This window comes from Trachurus trachurus (genome assembly GCF_905171665.1).
Source record: "Trachurus trachurus genome assembly, chromosome: 9".
In the NCBI taxonomy this organism is placed as follows: domain Eukaryota; kingdom Metazoa; phylum Chordata; class Actinopteri; order Carangiformes; family Carangidae; genus Trachurus; species Trachurus trachurus.
The window spans coordinates 36,232,159-36,250,687 of record NC_139895.1 but is presented as its reverse complement, the minus strand read 5'-3'; the positions used below and the strand labels follow the sequence as shown (position 1 = coordinate 36,250,687).

Below are 18,529 nucleotides of genomic sequence, written 5' to 3'. Positions count from 1 at the left end.
ATATAGAGTAAGATTATTACTGTGTTATGAGTGAAGGTAAAGACATTTTGAAAAGTGACAGGGAGATTTTGAAACGGACCACGGAGCTCCACTACATCATTGCATGACTTATATTTACACTGGTATTGGTTTTGTTCAGCTGGACTTGGAAGGAAAGTTCAGTCTGATCTCTGGAAGCTGTTCTCATGTAGAAATACTTAGCTCTGTGTCAACCGCTTCCTGTTCATTACCTGGTCTTCAAGCTGTCACTCATCATGCTCCTGAAGCTGACTGACAGCTTTAACACCGGGGCCTCTGCTGTTTGACAAAGTGTAACCTGTTGTTGTCGCCTTTGTTCCGTATCAACCGTTGCATCGTGTCTTTTTTTGGGGATTACAACAACATTTTCTTGTTTCCGTGTCTCGGCCCAAAATCCCTGCAGATCCGAAAAGCCATCGCGCTCTGGAGTGTGTGTGTGTGTGTGTGTGTGTGTGTGTGTGGAGATGTATGATGACACTCGAGCTGTCGACCCTCTTGTGTTCCTTTATCCTCTAGTGTCCAGGCAAATGACCTCACGGAGGAAATGGGTGATAGTGCAAACAGATAAGGCTCCTGGTACCTGTTGACCACAGTCAGGATCTCCTAAACCAGGACCCCCGACACAGTGCTCCATCAGTGCCTGCCTCAATGACACCCACAAGGCATTGAGCTCTTATCTGCAATGGCCCCTGCTTAGCATTCACGCTATTCACGCGAACAATGCTACCTCTTCCCGCACATTGGGCCTGTGACTGACAGTGGGTGTTGGTGCACTTGTGTCCGACTTCAGCCTCTATCTGACACTGAACTGTTTATCCAGTCCAGATACTACCCCCCCCACCCCCACCCTCCTCTTCCAAGACACAATAAAGGGCGTGTGTCTTCCTCGCCACTTCCCATGTTGTTTGTCTAACTGCACTTTTATAATAGACCTCGCTCTCCGTTTGCCACGTCGGTTTCCTCCTCAGAAGGATCTGTATTATTTGGTGGGCAGAAAAGGGGGCTGACTAATGGTTGCACAGCCAGCTCACCCACCCACCCACCCCACCTACCCCACCCACCCTCCCAGCAGCCGGCGAGGTGGAAGTGCCTCCTTGGCGAGACGCTGAAAAGCAGGGAAACAGCAGATAAGGCAGCGCTGCCTGTGATACACAGCACAATGACTAAATAGCCGAGGTATGATGTGTCAGAAACAGACGGGATTAGGAGTATTTTTCTCACAGAGTAAAAAAAAAATAGCTGCCAGAGATGTGACAGAAAAGAAATAGTCTTAGTTTAATAGGATATGAAGTTGGCCTTTCACTGAAAGAGATATCTAGAATGCAGCTCTTGAGCTATGTGTAATCTACTTTGAGTTTTCATCACGCAGCTCAGATCTCATATTTGACGAGGCGGGTATCGGCCCAGGATCTTGGGATCCCATGCCTCCATAATGGCTCCTGTGAAGCTGGGAGGTGGGGTGGGGGGGGGGCATTATATTATAGCTTCTATAATAAACCCTGTGATCAGTATATCCCTCCCTCCCTGCATGCTCTTATTTATGAATGGCAGAATTTGACAAGGGGGGGCAACTCAAGTGGGTAGCTGCTGATCACATGATACCAAAAGGTAAGCGAGGAATGTGGATGGAACCCCCCCCCCCCCAACTCCCTCCTCTTCACGTCTACTCAAAAAAAACAAAAAAAACTTTGATGCCCATATCATAACCAGTACCCCGTCTGTCCACTCAGTCATATGTGCAGCGATGCCGAGGAGGGGAGCGGGTGCTGCAGTTGAAGGGATGGGGGGGTGAGGTGGGTCCGAGTTGGGGGGGAGGGGCACACACAGATAGTGGCTGCGTTTGATCTGAAGGTCGCCAGCCCCTTGCTGGTGTTGAGAGATCCTTGGCGGACGAGGCTGGCTCTTATTTAATAACATGAAGGGGAAGCGGACCTTTCTCTCATAATTAGGCCTAATTACCCAGTAGGTGTGGACAGACGTCCCCAAGAAGAGACAAACTGCCTTTATCCACGGACTTAGAGTCAGATTACCCCGAGCTGTCTTATCTGTTGCGGGGCCAGCAGGAGCCTCAGTCCTCCTCCTCCTGCCTCTTCCCATTGGCTCCCGTACCCCGGCCTCAGGTATATTAATCAGTCAGTGTGATTTATTACGGCCCATCCATGACACACAGGTTTAATCAGGCCTAGCTTGTTACCCCTCTCACCCCCCCCACACTTTAATATCTGAGATTTTCCCCCGTGAACATGTTTAATAAGAAAGTTCGCCGACCTAACGGGTCTGTTGTTGCTCCGTCCGCTTAATGAAATCCTTTTAGCTTCATTAAACCGCCACGCGCTGAGAGTTTGTGGAGATCCAGACACAACAGGATAAGTTTGGCCAGAGGTTCACAGCTTCATCGTCACACTCCTGCTCCCTCAGCGTCTTTACACTCTACTAGAGATGTGTTTTCATTCTCAACGCACATAAGTTTGACAATCCAGTGCTGTGATTGTTTGCCGGGGCCGCCTGTCTCTGTCTCTGCCAGTGGGTTTGAGTGACATCCTGCCACCGTTGCTGTTTGTTTACAGTATCTGTCTCTCCTTTCCTGAGCCGCCTGCATGTTTGTATTTGGGTTTGTGGGTGACTCACTTGTAGACACCACAACAGAGCCATTGTTGGGGAGGGGAGGGGGGCTGGAAATTCTGACGCCTTGAAAACAGAAGGGAACATTTGGCTGAGGAAGTAGCAGCAGGGGAAAGTGGTTATTACACTCGTCTTGGTTTCTCAGACTTGGAGTCCTTGTAAAGTGACATCTCCGTCACCGTCCCCTGCTATTGTCCTTTAGTTGACAGCGAGCTGGGATTAGCAGTGAGAAGTTTTACAGCCGCCGGCCCGGTGACAGTCAGTGCCAGCGCTGCTGCGTCTGTGACTCACACAGCTCCATACGGGCCCACTGCTAAAGGACAATGAGGAGCGCTTAATCCACCTGTTATCAGGCTGAGCTTCCCCCTGTCACACTACAACACAGGCCCAGGACTGTGGCTCAGGAATGCAGTCTCACCCAGCTGTTCACATGAGCAGCGGCTTAACTCATAGACCCTCACAAAACCACTGTTGACGGTGCTTGCCATTTTCTTCATACCACACTAAAACAAGTTTGTACAGTTGTCGGTTGAATGGTTTCTGGCTGGCTTGGTTCAGACATACAGTATGTGTCATATTTAATGGGCAATGTCAAGACCTTTCAAATTATGAACCAAATATTGTTTTTTATTTATTTTGTATATTTTGGAATGTTGTTAGGAAATCTTTTTGTAGCAAACTTGCAAATAATGCTCCATAATAATGCTCTTCTGGCCTACGGTGTGTCTCCATCAGTGATGGAAATAACGGCCTAATGAATAAACGGCGTCACTCACGGCACTACTTTTTTTTTTTTAAGTATATTTTTTTGGGCTTTTTCTGGTTTAATGGTCGAGAGAGAGACAGGAGGGGAAATGTTTTTCTGGGACGAACCAACTCACTCAGTATTCCTCCGCACAGACGAGCCTGCCATGCGGAGGAATACTGAGTGAGTTGGTTAATCCCAGATTTACAAACATATAATGTTAACATATAACAAATATTGACATATTTGAACATTATATAGAAAAGTAACGCAATAGTTACTTTTCCTGGTAATTAGTTACTTTTAAATTGTAGTAACTCATTACTTACTCATTTACTTTTGGGGGAAAGTACCAAGTAACTATGACTAATCACTTTTTTTTTTTTTTTTAAGCTCAGTGTGCAGAGCAGGCGCCCCAAATGCAGAGGCTATAGTCTTCGGAACGAATCCCGACTCCGGTAGCCCTTTGCTGCATGTCATTCCCCCTCTCTCTGCCTCCCCATTCCCTGTCACACTCGACTCTACGATCAATTAAAGACAAAAAAACTTTAAAAGTAAGGTGGCCAACACTGGTCTCTGTCCTTTCAGTCCCTCTGACTGCAGCGTGGTGTCCTTCATTATGTGGGCTGGTCAGGGGTCCACCTCTCTGCTTCACAGGTTCACATGGACAATTTAACCACTAACCTTGTGAAATGAGCTGCTCCTGAATGCCTCGAGCTCCGGTTTCAGCCTCCTCTGATTGCAGGGATCAAGGGTTATGATAAGTAAAAGTAGAAGAGGGGGTGATTGTGTGTGTGTGTGTGTGGAGGGGGGGGGGTCCTGCTTATTAACCACCAGTCCACCACCTATACAGTAGTTATCATTCTGTGCCGTGTGGAGCCCTCTGTCAGTCTTGAACATGCTGAACGTGCCGGATGCATTTCCTCCTTTCTCCTAAAAAACATGTGCGAAGCTGTTTGTTTTTTCGCGGTCGACAATTCTGCATCGTTTACTCGTCAGCAGTCATCGTCCTGCCTTCGCACATTACTTTGCGTGTTACCGCAGTGATCAGCAGAATGGCAAATAAGAGGTAGCAGGAATGTGCATCGCCTGCTTTGAGCTAACATCGGCATCATGCTCGCATATTTACAGTGACAGAGGAGGAGGATGGTTTGAGACTCAAATGATCTCCATGTTGTTTGGCGTGTGTGTGTGTGTGTGTGTGTGTGTGTGTGTGGTGGGACTACAGAGAAACGCTGGGGGGCTACTAGGAGTCTCCACAGAGGACCTGTAGATAGAACCAGCAGATAGAACCTTAGACTTGTTTTCTACTTTACTTTTCCAAAGTCATATTTAGGATTGGCGAACATGTTATTGCAGATAACTGAGCAGAACAACAATTTCAGGGTGGCAAGAGAGGAATTACCAGCCTCGGGGTGTGAGTCAGTGAAACCAGCAACGCTTTTTATTTACATTTTAGCTTAATTGTTCACTTCATTTTGTGGTGGTTGCTGCTTTCAAAGTCATTTTCCATCCACAGTCTCACAAAAGTAGATAGAATGTGACATCATGGATTTTCTCTTTTCTATATTGTCTAATTTAAAGATACTGAATGTTGATCAAACCGTCAGTGGCATGGAGCCAGGCAAAGCAGTATAGAAAGTGGATGACAAGGTGGATATTAGCCGTCTAAATCCAGACACTCACACATGTGATTATACTGCAATTTATTGTTGACACATTGTTTCCTCGTAGCATACCTGTGGTTGGTTGGGTTTCCTCCGCTGCCCGGCCTACAAATGACATGAAAGCCCAGGCTCTTACCTCTGCCTGTGGGACAACGGCTGTTGATCACAAGAGGAGTGAGGTGCTCGAGTCTCTCTCTGTTTACTGTAATTATGCTGTCAGAGGCTGTGATTTATGACGTATTGAGTAAGAGAGGTGCTATCATGTAGACTAGGAAGAGGCGGAGAGAGAGAGAGAGGAAGACAGAGAAACGAGATAGAAAGAGCCACAGGGTTTGTAGCCACTGACAATAGAGAAAACAGAGACAGTGCATTAAACACAACTTGTCTGCTGTGTGGAGGAGACGGGCTTCCAGGTGAAGTAGGGCTGCTCTCTGACTTGACTGTGCAAAAACAGAATGAGATTGTTAAAGGGATACAATAGTTCAACATTTTGGCAAATAGGCCCATTGCCATAATCCCCATAGTCTTAGCAGTAGGTTTTTAATTGTTGGTGCAAGCTATTTTTAGAATGGCGGAGCAGAGCTGCTCAGAGCTACGCTACGGAGGCTCATGGAATTTCTTGGTTTCCCTCAAATGCAGAGACTGCTTGCCGAAAAACTGCCTCCAATGGGATGGCGCATCAGCGATTTTGCATGAATTTACCTCGAAAACAACTCTGTCTCGTAGCGTGGTGAATGTGCAGGTCACAACTTGTCCACAAGAGTGTTGTGGAGTTGTTGGATTGTGTATTTGATGAGTTTGATGACGGAAACCAAGAAATCCCATGAGCCTCCGTAGTGTAGCTCTGAGCAGCTCGCCGCTCTGCTCCGCCATTCTAAAAATAGCTTGCACCAACAATTAAAGGTAACAGACCTACTGCTATGACTATAGGGATTATGGCAATGGGTCAATTTGCCAAAATGTTGAACTGTCCCTTTAAGTTTACGCCTCACTCATTGTGTTGCATTTCCCCTGAAAGAGCCACATGAAGCAGAATGTAATGGAGCAGATATCTCTCCTGCAGGAGCAGCACAGTCATGGAGATGTGACTCATACTGTATCTCTCCTCTCTGTTGTTGTCGTGTGTTCCAGTAGCTGTAATGATGCTCATTTGGGACCCCCTTCCATCCATACATTGATTGCTGGACCCAGGGATGTCTCGTCCTGCTCCATCCCCCATCTACACCCTGAGGGGGGCTGGTGGGCCCCTCAACACCCTCCACTTTAGCTGCCACGGAGAGGACCCTCCCCTCCTGTTTTCTGGGTGAGTTATTTATCTGAACTCATATGAGACTTCATCTTCCTCCAACAGTGACGGTACCGGTCCATTAACACGCATCACCAGACTGTTGAACAGTTGTTCATCACAACATTGAACTCTGCACTAAAAAGCAACACATAACAAACGGTAACATGTAACAGCCAGTGTGGCTGTGTCTATGTTCATGCTGCCATACAGTCAGTCAATGCACTTTTTATTATGTATTTACTTTACATAAGATAGTGTGTGGATGTGTGTCCAGTGGGTGAATGTTGTGTGTGTGTGTGTGTGTGTGTGTGTGTGTGTGTGCCACTGTGCCTCTCTTACTGTTGGATTACCTCATTTTCTTTCTGCTTTATAGCTGAGCCCCCCCCCCCCCCCTTTTTTTTTTAACTGAGTGCTATATATTTTGTGGTATGTACACAACAATAACAATAAAGAAACATTCTTTCTTTCTTTCTTTATTTCTCTTTCTTTCTTTCTTTCTTTCTTTCTTTCTTTCTTTCTTTCTTTCTTTCTTTCTTTCTTTCTTTCTTTCTTTCTTTCTTTCTTTCTTTCTTTCTTTCTTTCTCTGTCACTACATTAACACACTTGACTATTCAAGTGCTTTATCAAGTCATCATCCAGGACACATACTGGTACACAGGCTGATTAGTCATCAGGATTCACCTCAGGTGATGTGTTTGAGTGTTTGAATGAGGCAACAGTGCAACATGAGCTATTTTAAATGTCCACACATCAAAGGTTGTGTTGATTGACGCACTGTTTTTACTGTATAATTTTAAACAGCTATCAGAAATCATCCTGTTGGGTTTTGCAGGTCAGGGAAGGGTGCCATCCACATCTGGAACCTGAACAGCAGGAGACCTGAGAAGATCGTAGAAGGTCATTCTGGTAACTCGGTGATCTGGCTCAGCACACTGCAGTCCAGAGATGCCCTCATCAGGTCAGGATAACCAATGTTTTGGTCTTACAGCTTCTCACTACTCACACTGGTGTATAAAAACTCTTGTTTCTTTCTTTCTCGGTGGAGCAGTCAGGGACGGGACATGCAGGTCTGTCAGTGGGACCTGAGAGAAGGTCGTAGCGAGGCGGTGGACTCGGTGTGGACCGGCAGCGTTGGATTCTGTCAGTGTTCCCTGCTGGAGACGAGGCCTGGAGACTACCTACTGGCTTTTGCCGGGCAACAGACAGAGGAGGTGAGACATAGTGTGTGTGTGTGTGTGTGTGGGTATGGGTCCTCAAGCCCATTTCTATTGAAATAGTGACCAATTCATTTTGTACCCTGCCTCCCAGATTAATGCAGGCAAAAATGCATGAAATGATCGTATTCTTCATATATGTATTGAATGCATGTACTTCTGGGAAAATGTTGCATTTCAAACTCTTGTTAACACTGGATTTTAAACTTTATACGTTTATGGAATGTTTTCAACTCAAATGTGGTGAAATATGCAGCAGGAGCAAACATCTGAATGAATTGCTGGCAGGAGGTTGCTTTAACAGATTTAACAGTCTCACTTGAATATAAAAAATTCCAAACTGAACATGACCAGACTTGCTGTTCGCAGTTTACAGGTTTGACTTTAAACGCTCAACATCTATCGGTAAACTTTGGGCTTCAAAGTCAACTTTATTGTCAATAGAAAAGAATAAAACAGATGGAACTAAGTAAAATGTTGGGTAATTAAGTAAAAAAAGAAAAAGAAAGAACTCAACACAGACAAACGAAATAATGCAAATACAGTGAATAATGGTTGTGTGAGTCTGTGCAGTGTGTTTGCTTAAATCATATTAAAGACATATTCCTTTATCCTGTCATCATTTTCCACACGGATGTTTTGCGTGTGATCTGATCCATGTTTGTATGTGAAATGGTTTGAATTCAATCGGGTGTCCGAGACAATATTTTTAGCCAGTGGTCAGTGAACGTGTCGTGAGTGGACGTGACATGTGAGCACCTAGTTTGCAGCCAGGAGCTGTCACACAGAATCTAAACAGCATCGTTAACAAACCTGCCATGTCATGAGTCAGCGTGCTCGTTGATAGGAACTTAATACCAGGGCACCAGCTAAATGTTAGTTAATTCTGGCTGTGGCTGGTAACATGCCATTCAGTGAATGCTTTTGTCCAGAGCAGCTGATGTCTCTGTGTAGGTGAGGAGAGACAAGTGGAGTTGTGTTTTTTATATGTTGCAGCTTGTAAAACTCCTCTAATTTATGACCAGTGTTGAGCACATTACCCGTTACTTTCCCCCAAAAGTAACTGAGTTATTACATTATAAAAGGAACTAATTATGGAAAAGTAACTATTGCATTACTTTTTATAAAATGCTCAAATATGTCAAATTACTTGGTCTCACCCCCCTAACCTCCCGTTTAACCTCCCACACAGCAATACTGAGTGAGTTGGTTAGTTCCAGATAAACTGCTTTTTTCTGACCAGTTGATAGACTGAACAAAATGTGTACATAACGTGCACTTAAAGGGATAGTTCAAGCTATTTTTAGAATGGTGGAGCAGAGCCGTGAGCTGCTCAGAGCTACGCTACGGAGGCTAACGGGATTTCTTGGTTTCCCTCAGCAAACTCATCAAATACACAATCCAACAACTCCAAAACGCTCTGGTGGACAAGTTGAGACCTGCACATTCACCACGCTATGAGATAATAACAGAACATTACAAGACAGAGTTGTTTTAGAGGTAAATTAATGCAAAACCACTGATGCGCGTTGCCTTCAGGGGCAGTTTTTCAGCATGCAGTCTCTGCTTTTGCCTCGAAAACAACTCCGTCTCGTAACGTTCCGTTATTATCTCATAGCGTGGTGAATGTGCTATAGGGATTATGGCAATGGGCCAATTTGCCAAAATGATGAACTATCCCTTTAAGTGGGTGAATTATTATTTTTTAACAGGACTTCTTGAGTCAAGTAACGCCGCATTTTATTGTCAGTAATGGTAACGGCATTATAACGGAGGAAACGGTAACTTTTTTGATTATTCGTTACTGAAAAACGTGGCGCTGTTATTTTATAACACCGATATTCCCATCACTGCTGATGACACTTGTGAGTGGACTGACCTGTGGCTGTTACGCAGACGTTTCCCAGGCTTGATGAGGCTGTGCACTGGAACAAAATCACATTCAGTCCGTCTCTTAGTTAATACTCAACGCCCACAGGTCTGTACGGCTTTGTGTGGAGCCAGTGTCTGAGCGGAGCAAGCAGGATGAGGAGAGGGCAGCCAGCGATTCAGCCATCTTTTATTGCCTCCAGATTCATGTTACTTGTTCCACCGCGGAGGAGCCACACTTGAAAGGGACAGAGCGGTCACCTGATCCAGCCAAACGTGCCTCTGCTAACCCCAGTCCAGCAGGCCAGGCATCAGGGCGCCTGTGACTCCCAGCACCTCAATAATGCCATTGTCCCAACAGACACGGACAGACAGGAACACACACACACACACACACACCCGTGAAAGGTAGACCAAATCAAGTCACAGTCGATTTTGTCATCTTGTCTCCCCCAAAAGCCATTCCTCAGACATAACTGGCCAAGACAGATTCTTATCGTCTATCTGCAAATCAAACACCCACTTAAACGAATCCCCCACCAGAAACAATGCATACACTTACCACAACTGGTGTAAGCAGTATGTAGGCCCAACATTTAGTTGCCTTTGTGAGACATTTCTGGTGTTTATGTCTGTTTACTGCTCACAGTGAGATTCCTGAAATGACCTAACAGTGTGGGTGTTTTATTGATGGGCAACATGATGCCACACAAGAGCAGTTATCACCTGAGGCACAGAGAGGTTTTTAAAAAGCCCTCTTTGTCAGGCACGCAGAGGTAAACACACAGGACAGATGTGGCCCAGCGCTAAAATACAGATCACTCCCTTAAAGGGCTGTTTAATCTGAGCCCTAATGAGGATGAATATGCAGATCATCAGCGCAGAGGAAGTCAAAAACACACACACACAGGCGCGCACTTTATTACTGGCTTCATTAGGCTGTGTATTTTATCAGAATCAGTGCCAACGTGTGCAGGAAAGCACCACGAATGTCGCCGGGGTCGGACTTTAGCAGGATTTATTATAGACAGTGGTGCGGCTGCTCCGCACTGATGGATTGCGCTGCACTGCTGGTTGGAGGCACTGTGATCCGCGGAGGTCCTGAACCACTGTAACAGATTTCCGGCTGCAGATTTGTTATTCGAATTCAGGAAACAAGCAAATCATGACTTGGCAAACGGCTCGTAGACATGTATGTGAAGGACTGCAATTTGTGTGTTTGTGACTTCTCAATCTCAATAATGAAAACAGACACGCATGAAAAAGTTCAGCATGTTGACGCACGGTAAACTCTTTTTAGCCGCCCTTAGTAGTGGGTGATAGATCGTAACAAGACAGACGGGCTGCAAAGACATTGTGTACAGAAATCCATGGATCGCAGTGGATGAAGCCTTCTGAATGTGTTGATCCTCACAGCTTTTGTCTAGTCCCACCAAATGGTCAAAATTTTCACTTACCTGGTTAAATGTCACAGTTGTAGCAGAGACACACACATTGTGTAAAGACATTTTGAGGTGTCCTGATGACATATCCTTATTTTTTATTGTGAAAGATAAAATGCACACTCCTTTAGTTTAAGGGGTAGTTCAACATTTTGGCAAATTCACCAATTGCCATAATCCCTATAGTCATAGGAGTAGATTCATTACCTTTAATTATCGGTGCATGACCTGCACATTCGCCATGCTATGAAATAATCATGTATAATTATGTAACATTACAACACATTAAGCAAATACTCGGAACAGCTTGTGCTTTTGAAATGACCCATCATGTCTGGAATGTTGTTCCGGCGTCATTTGCGTCAAAAACAACTCAGAAAACAATGATTATTTCATCGTGTGGTGAATGTGCAGGTCACAGCTTCTCCACGAGAGCGTTTTGGAGTTGTTGGATTGTGAATTTGATGAGTATTGAGGGACAGAGGACCTGTACCATTCACCTCCATTGTGTTCACTGAGCAGCTTGCATCTCTGCCTTGCAGATCTCAAAACAACATGCACCAATAATTAAAGGTAATGAACCTACACCTATGACTATAGGTATTATGACAATAGGCAAATTTGCCAAAATGTTGAACTATCCCTTTAAGATCAAACACAGACTTATATTACCATCTACACTGTATGTCCCACTAACCAGAAAGTAATATCACACTGACACAATAACCCAGTGCCTTAGTGGAGCTTCACAGAGCTGCCAGCATGTAGGAAGTATCAGGCTGAGCTGCCTCTACTAAGCTGTAAGATCTAATTGTCATGTTTTCTCTGCAGATCCAGGTCATGGAGCTGCCCAGTAAGACTCCAGTCTGCAGCCTGGTACCAGACACCAAACTGGGGATGGTCATGTGTATCAAACTGTGGCAGGTAAGCACCAGGCAGTCGCCTCAAGTCTCATTTTAATAGTTCCGTGAGTTCACCTTGCTGCCTTTTTAAGTGCTATTTAATCTAGACCTACCTGCCTTCTCCTGATTGGCTGGCATCCCATAACAAGATACAATGATATGGAAAGTCAACAAAAATGCAGATGTGAGATGTGGCACATGATTTATAACCCAACAACTCGTCCTGGGCCCATTTTTCCAAAACGTTTCTTCTCAGCTGGCAGCAAGTCCCAACTCTGTAATTAGAGCGTTTGGAAGGGCCGGGGGTTCACAGCCATATATCAGCCTGCAGCGCTACATCCAATCTGATCTGGGCAAAAAAAAAAGAAAGAAAAGGTTTGCTCTCTGTTTTGGAAATGCCGTCGAATGTTTTATTTTCCAGCCATTAACGAGAGCCTGTAATTATTTTCACGGTTAATTATTAACTCTTCGCGTTTGGGGGCGGAGGGACGGAGCAGGGGTTTGAGGCTCGCGCTGAACACAGGATGGTTTGAATACATTTTATGGGCTGTGCAGTTTACAGGCAACAGAAATCAAAGCTCAGAGGAGGACTGGAGGAGAGCGAGGGGAGCCGGCGGCCTGCGCACATTCAGCTCTGTGTTCCTGTAACAACTAATTAGAGATCCTTTTAATAAGTCGAGCACAAAACCATGGAGGTGAGATTGTGTTTGTGATTTTATTATAGAGACATGTAGACATGTTAGTGAGTCTCTCAGTGCAGACTGACACTCTGTTTGTGTTTTTCCTTCTTCCCCTTTGATTTCGCTGTTCCACCCACCTTTCATCATCTGATTTATGAAGCGATGCTGGTTCAGCGTTGAGTGCCAGGAAACATAATGATCAATTATATCATTATAAATTATATAATATCATTGTAATACGGCACAGGCAGCTGTCTGACTTCAAAGCCGTGGGCCCAGGTGATTCTAAATCATTCCAGGCTGATTCCTTTCAAGGCCGAGGCATGTTCATCTGTCAGACTGACTGAGCGGCTCGGGACGTCCAGCTCGGTGGGAAAAGGCAAGACAACCCTGTGTGTGTGTGTGTGTGTGTGTGCGCCGTCTCTGACACGCACACACACAGGGAATTTGGAAACGCATTCTGTCTGTCAGTCAGGAGAGAAAAATGGCTCATCTTGTCTTTGGCATCAAATGCTCATACACTACCCACTGTTTCCTTCACCTCGCACGGCAGGAGGCAGCGGCTCGCACCGTCTTCCCCTCTCTCCACCCTGTCTTCTCCGTCACACACACACACTTCCAGGAAGAAGCCGCTGGCAATTAACTCCTCTCCGTCTCTCCTCTCGCCATCCCTCCCTCTTTTCTCCCCACAGTTGAGACGAGAAGTGATTATCCTCCATTATTTCCATGACAGACTCACCAACAGATTTATCGTGGGCCTGTAAGCCCTCTCTGTTGGAGTTTATGGAACAGATTAAACGCAGTGTTAAACTTCACTTTACTCTCAATTCGGCTAAATCCCACCCAGCCTTTGGTTCAAATGGTGAGTTATGACTGAAAGGTGACAGAGCTCGCTATCTGATTTCTCTCAATCTGATTGGCTGTGAAGCGGCGAGACAATAGAGCGGACGCGGAGGCAGAAAGTGCCTCCACATGTGGGTTTTGACTGGTGCAGAGACATAGGGCTCGGCTAGTGGGACAGTATTGATGTATGATGTGCAAGGCTTTTAATGTGAACAGAGGCTGGCGGGGGAAAGGAAATGTTCCTATACAGATATCCATCACTCTCAGCTCATCACCTTGCTGCCTCGTGGCCATGACATCATGGCGGACCGGGTCGAAAACCGGAGGAAACGATTGGTTCCTTATGTGGAAGCAGTGCCTGCCTGGGGCCTGCGGCGGCCACATCAGCAAACAAGCTGTTTCTGGGGAACTCACCACATAAATAAATGACAAAGAAGTTTTTGCAGAATAAAGAATGCACTGTATTCGAGATACCGCTTTTCTCTCTCATTACAGATTTTACTCATTCATTATTTTTGCTGTATCACGCTCATTGATGGACCTTAAGTTTAATATTCAGCTGTTGCTCCAGGCCAGATGATAAAATCCCCACTAGATAAAGAATAAAATAACATTTACATTCATATTTACAATATATCAGTATAGCATGGCCCATGCCCACCTATAGATACCACAGTACACCCAGCTGCTCACAACAAACCATGCAACGCAAAGACTGGAGACTAGAGGCAGAGGATGTTGTTATAAAATTGCCTTGCCTTGCCTAGAGTGTAAGCAGCATGTGTTTGTGAAGTGCTGTAATATCATATTGTGGCTGTATTCCAGCACTGAAATATTTGATTTAACTCCCTAGCTCTAAAGAAATGGGGCATAGAGAATTTCAAAGGAGGTTAAATCGAAAGCAACTGGACTTAGTTATTTGTCTAGGAAAGAGAGAATAGATATAAAAACAATATACAGTACTGAGCCACTAATAATGACTTGATTCAGTGAGTAAAAATCTTTGTCATACAGGACATTGCAATAAATTACTCTTAAAGATGACCTATTGTGCTTTTTTTCAAAATTAAAAAAGTATGGTTTGTACCTGTAGATGGTTCTACAAGTCACAAGGCTCAGATTGTAGTACACCAAAGAGAGAAACACTTGGGGCAAAGACAATTTGTTTGTATGAAACGCCGTGGGCTTTTCCCACACCCCCTGCAAACCTGGCAAGTTTCTTCACTATCACTTATACTATATAATAATTATAATTATAGATAATGATGTCTTCTTTCATTTCGTAGCCATGCCACAAGACTGTTCCCAACAGCCCAGGGAAATCTGCTTCATTTTCCAAGGCGCTGTAGGTTTAGCCTGGCACTTCAACGAGGACAGCCACAGAAACAATGCACAGTGAGACACTGTTTTCACTGTGGCTTTTCCTGTAGTTCACACTGAATGTGACTGAACAGGGACTGAGAGTCTGTCAGTCTGTGTTGTTATTGTGGATCTATGATGTTTAATCATGATAATCATGTCATATTAGTGAGGAGCAGCGTAGCAAAGATATGGATGCTTAATGTTTTTATTATGGTAAGCTTTGTTAGCCCAGATAAATGATCCACAGTTAAAACGCTCAATACAGTTTTAGTAACTGCAGCTAAACTGAATTAATCCAGACCCTTGTACATAATTTAGGAATTAATGTTCATTTGAAAGTAATAATTCAGTTGTCATTATGATCATATCTCTGTTTGTTAGAGCCTGTTAGTGTCTCTAATGGGTCAGTGAAGTTTTTATTGCAACTCAGCAACAGGATTTTAAACCTCCCTTGTGATTTGTTTTAGAAGAAGAGAGAAAGTTTTGCACAATATATATTTTTTTATGATTAATATTTTTTAGCGCTGACAAACCACAATTAGTAGTGTTTGTGTTTCCACTGAGTTGATGAGATGATGGATTCTCAACACTCTGCCCCTCAGTTTGTACTGGTTTCATGATGAAACAGCAGGCTCAGAGGCCTGAATGTGAGAAAAAGTGTTTCCATTTCAATTTTCTGCAATATTGTTTGTCAAATACTCATGAGCCTCATGAGCATATACGGTACATTTTTATTGGATGTTGTTGTGTGTTTCTGTTGCTTGTTTTCAAGTTTGCAATTTCAAATTGTGCATGAAGCAGATCAATGGAAAGAAATTGATTATTTTATTGGTTAACCAGCTCCAACATATTGTATGCCATTAAATCAACGAACGGCATAAAAGCCTGAAATAGTTAAAGGTGTTCAGAAATGGCCGTTTGTCGCGCGAGTTTCCATGAGTTGCCGCATGAGTTTACCCGAAACAAATTTGATTGGTTGTTATCGAGCGGGCGGGATATTCAATGTTTGAGGCGAGACCGAGCTCGGTGTGTGTGTGTTGTCTCAGACGTTTGATTGACGGATGACAGATCCAATATCACTGGTTGATGAATCGTGAGCAACATGACACATAATTTGTGCGCCTGCATTATCCAATGCGAAAAAAACTACCCCACTTTCATCCTGGATTTACTCAAAAATAGAATTTTGCACAAAGTTTGGGCTCCATCGTCTGATAGATGAGTTATTATTACACTAATTTTATGACCCAGAGTGGAATCAAATTCATTTTTATTTTCTGTACACCTTTAAATCAACAAACAGCATAAAAGCCTGAAATAGTTAATAGTGATCCAATGATATCGTAAATAAAATGAGAGAATGACATCGTCAAAGTACACTATGTGCACAGGTATTATCCTGTCATTGTACTTCAGTGTGTTGCATGCAAAATGTCAGAGATCACATGACTGTTAACAGGCCAGTGGAGACCTGGTGTCACTGCTCTGGTCCTCCTCTCCAGCCTCCATCCATCTGTCTCTCCAGCTGTTTGTGGTGATGAATCTCCTCCCAGAGCCCCAGCCCCACTCCAGCAGAGAGCCCTCTTGTAGAAAGGCCTGTGGAGGATATAATGAATTAGGTGTCTACCCAGGGTTCCCCGACCTCTGACCCATGACATCATCAATCAAGGAGGTCCTACACTTAAGTGAAACAGTGGGCCCCAAGCCTGGAACGCTTAGCCCGGGCCCTGCCGGCAAGCAGGGGCCACTGATTTTCACTTGTTTTTATTTGTTTTCATAATCCCTTAGTGTTCGTCCTCGCTGATGTGTTTGGAAGGAATACACGACTCTGTCTATAATTTGTTTCAAGCTGAAAGAGGAGAAATATCGAGCGTTAAGTGAGAAGAGGACTTTAAGATGGATGAAAAAATGGCAGACATGCCCCCTCCCCATGCACATATGGAAAAAATTTCTTTCCATCCTCGGATCTGTAGGGCACCGTGCTTTTTAAAGTCAGGCACGAATCAGCGCAAAGTGTGTATCTGTGCTGGAAATCCAGAGTCAAATCATTATTTAATACTGTGGATGCAGAGACGTGAGTTCAAAGTAGTGGAACAGCGTGGCACACTGAGGAATTGTGGGATTTCTGGAGAGCAGGATGGAGGTTCCATCAACCAGTCCCCCCCCCCCCCTGTCTCTACCCTGCAGCAGTGTGAAGACATATGCAGCCTGCAGGGTTTTATCAGCTCACCTTTGTGCAGTTAAAGTGATTTACATGCTCACTGTATATGTCCACACAACCTCAGCGCCCGTCTGATCACACACACTCATTTAGAAGAAGCACGAGGGTTTATCTCTGCCTGGGGAGGAGAGCTACCGCCTGATCGCTCTCTTTAAATGTGATACTTTCTTCTCCCTTTTTTATGTGTCTGCATCACTCTGTGCTTGAATCTGGATGTTTATGTATTTAATGGAGGAATTATGGTCTAGGTTCTGTGTCTGATGCCTGTTTGTGGATTTCATGTGATTTGACAGATTTACTCTGATGGATTCACCAGTGCTGAGTCCTGGATCTGCTCAGCCCCGGGGTTAAACGGGGCTGAATTAGGACGATAGTGCAGTGTTGGTGCATTTGTGTGCAAGTATGAGGTGTGTAGAGCTGAAACAGTTGATTGACAAAATCTACATAATGCAATAATTAATAATTTAAGTCACTCATCAACAAAACAACCTCAGGATCAAGTTTCTCCAGTGTGAGACAGTTTATCAGTTTATCCAGACAGTTTTTTGTGTGCTTAAAACAGATAAGAAACAAATTGAAAACAGTATTTAAACCAAATAGTCAAAACAAAATAAAAACAATAATTAGAGATGAAGATAATTTGAAAAAAATGTGTTGCTGCACTCCTAATCTTGTACCTCACTGTGTCAGATTATATCATCTTTGACTGAACAATTTATCAAACTTTTCTGGAAATTTCAATATGGCAAAGTGCTGGATTTCTTTTTCTGAACCATGTTACAGATCACAGAGTAAGTGTTTTGGTGCTACAGAGACACCGTGGGCCGGAGTTGTAAATAATCTATTCTAGTGTTTAGTCTTGTTCTATAGAGTAATTTACAGACCATAATTACTCTGAAACAACCCACTGAATTATCTGACTCTCTGTAGAAAAAGCTTGTATCGAATCAAATATGATGCAAAACCTTTATCCATAAAAAAAAAGCTATTTTCATACTTCTTGTCATGCTAAACACAGACATTTATAACAAAATGCATCTTTCTTTATTTCTCAAACTTCAGACATGGAGTTGAAATCATCGGTCCATAGTGCTGTAGTGATAAATCTTCATCTTTACCTAACGTCGCATTTTTAGGACAGGTTCAGACTGAGCCGGACCAGCGTGACTGACATTGGTTGAGATTGGTTATTCTCCTGTTGTGCTTGAATCCTTTCAAAATAAAAGAGAATTTGTTTCGCTGGCTAAAAGCTCTTCTTTAAAGTGTACTTCATAGACATGTGGTGGAGTCTATAAAGTGTCTAAAAAAATAATTAAAGTCAGGTACAGACACTCAAAAAATATACTGCTCAGGTAAATTGTCTTCCACCCCTACAAAAAACATCATAATTTTAATATTTTTCTCAGTGACATGAAATACGAAAATGAATTCCAACTGAAATTGTGACCTAAAGTGCAATCATAATATTGGCAAAATGAATCACAGTATGGTATTTTTGTCATCCTCACCCACTTTTACTAAAAGAATATTTTCTTTAAGTTAAGTTGTTTTGCAAAAACCTGCAAATTCTCTGTGGTCAGTCTTAGAAAATGCACTGCACATGTCAGCATGTGGGTAATACCAGCACCAGACAGAAGTCTGTAAAGTAACAGAGGC

The 18,529-nt window shown here is 43.8% G+C and overlaps 1 protein-coding gene across 1 annotated transcript in view; it reads left to right on the top strand.

Annotated features, from left to right (window-relative positions):
* The window catches only part of gnb1l (guanine nucleotide binding protein (G protein), beta polypeptide 1-like), a 28,315-nt gene that overhangs the window by 1,941 nt on the left and 7,845 nt on the right, over nucleotides 1–18,529 (top strand). The window contains exons 2-5 of the mRNA XM_083978505.1: nucleotides 6,184–6,355; nucleotides 7,173–7,298; nucleotides 7,389–7,551; nucleotides 11,697–11,789. Coding sequence (XP_083834631.1) covers nucleotides 6,246–6,355; nucleotides 7,173–7,298; nucleotides 7,389–7,551; nucleotides 11,697–11,789 — 492 coding nt within the window. The 5' untranslated portion in view covers nucleotides 6,184–6,245. The remainder of the gene's footprint in view (nucleotides 1–6,183; nucleotides 6,356–7,172; nucleotides 7,299–7,388; nucleotides 7,552–11,696; nucleotides 11,790–18,529) is intronic.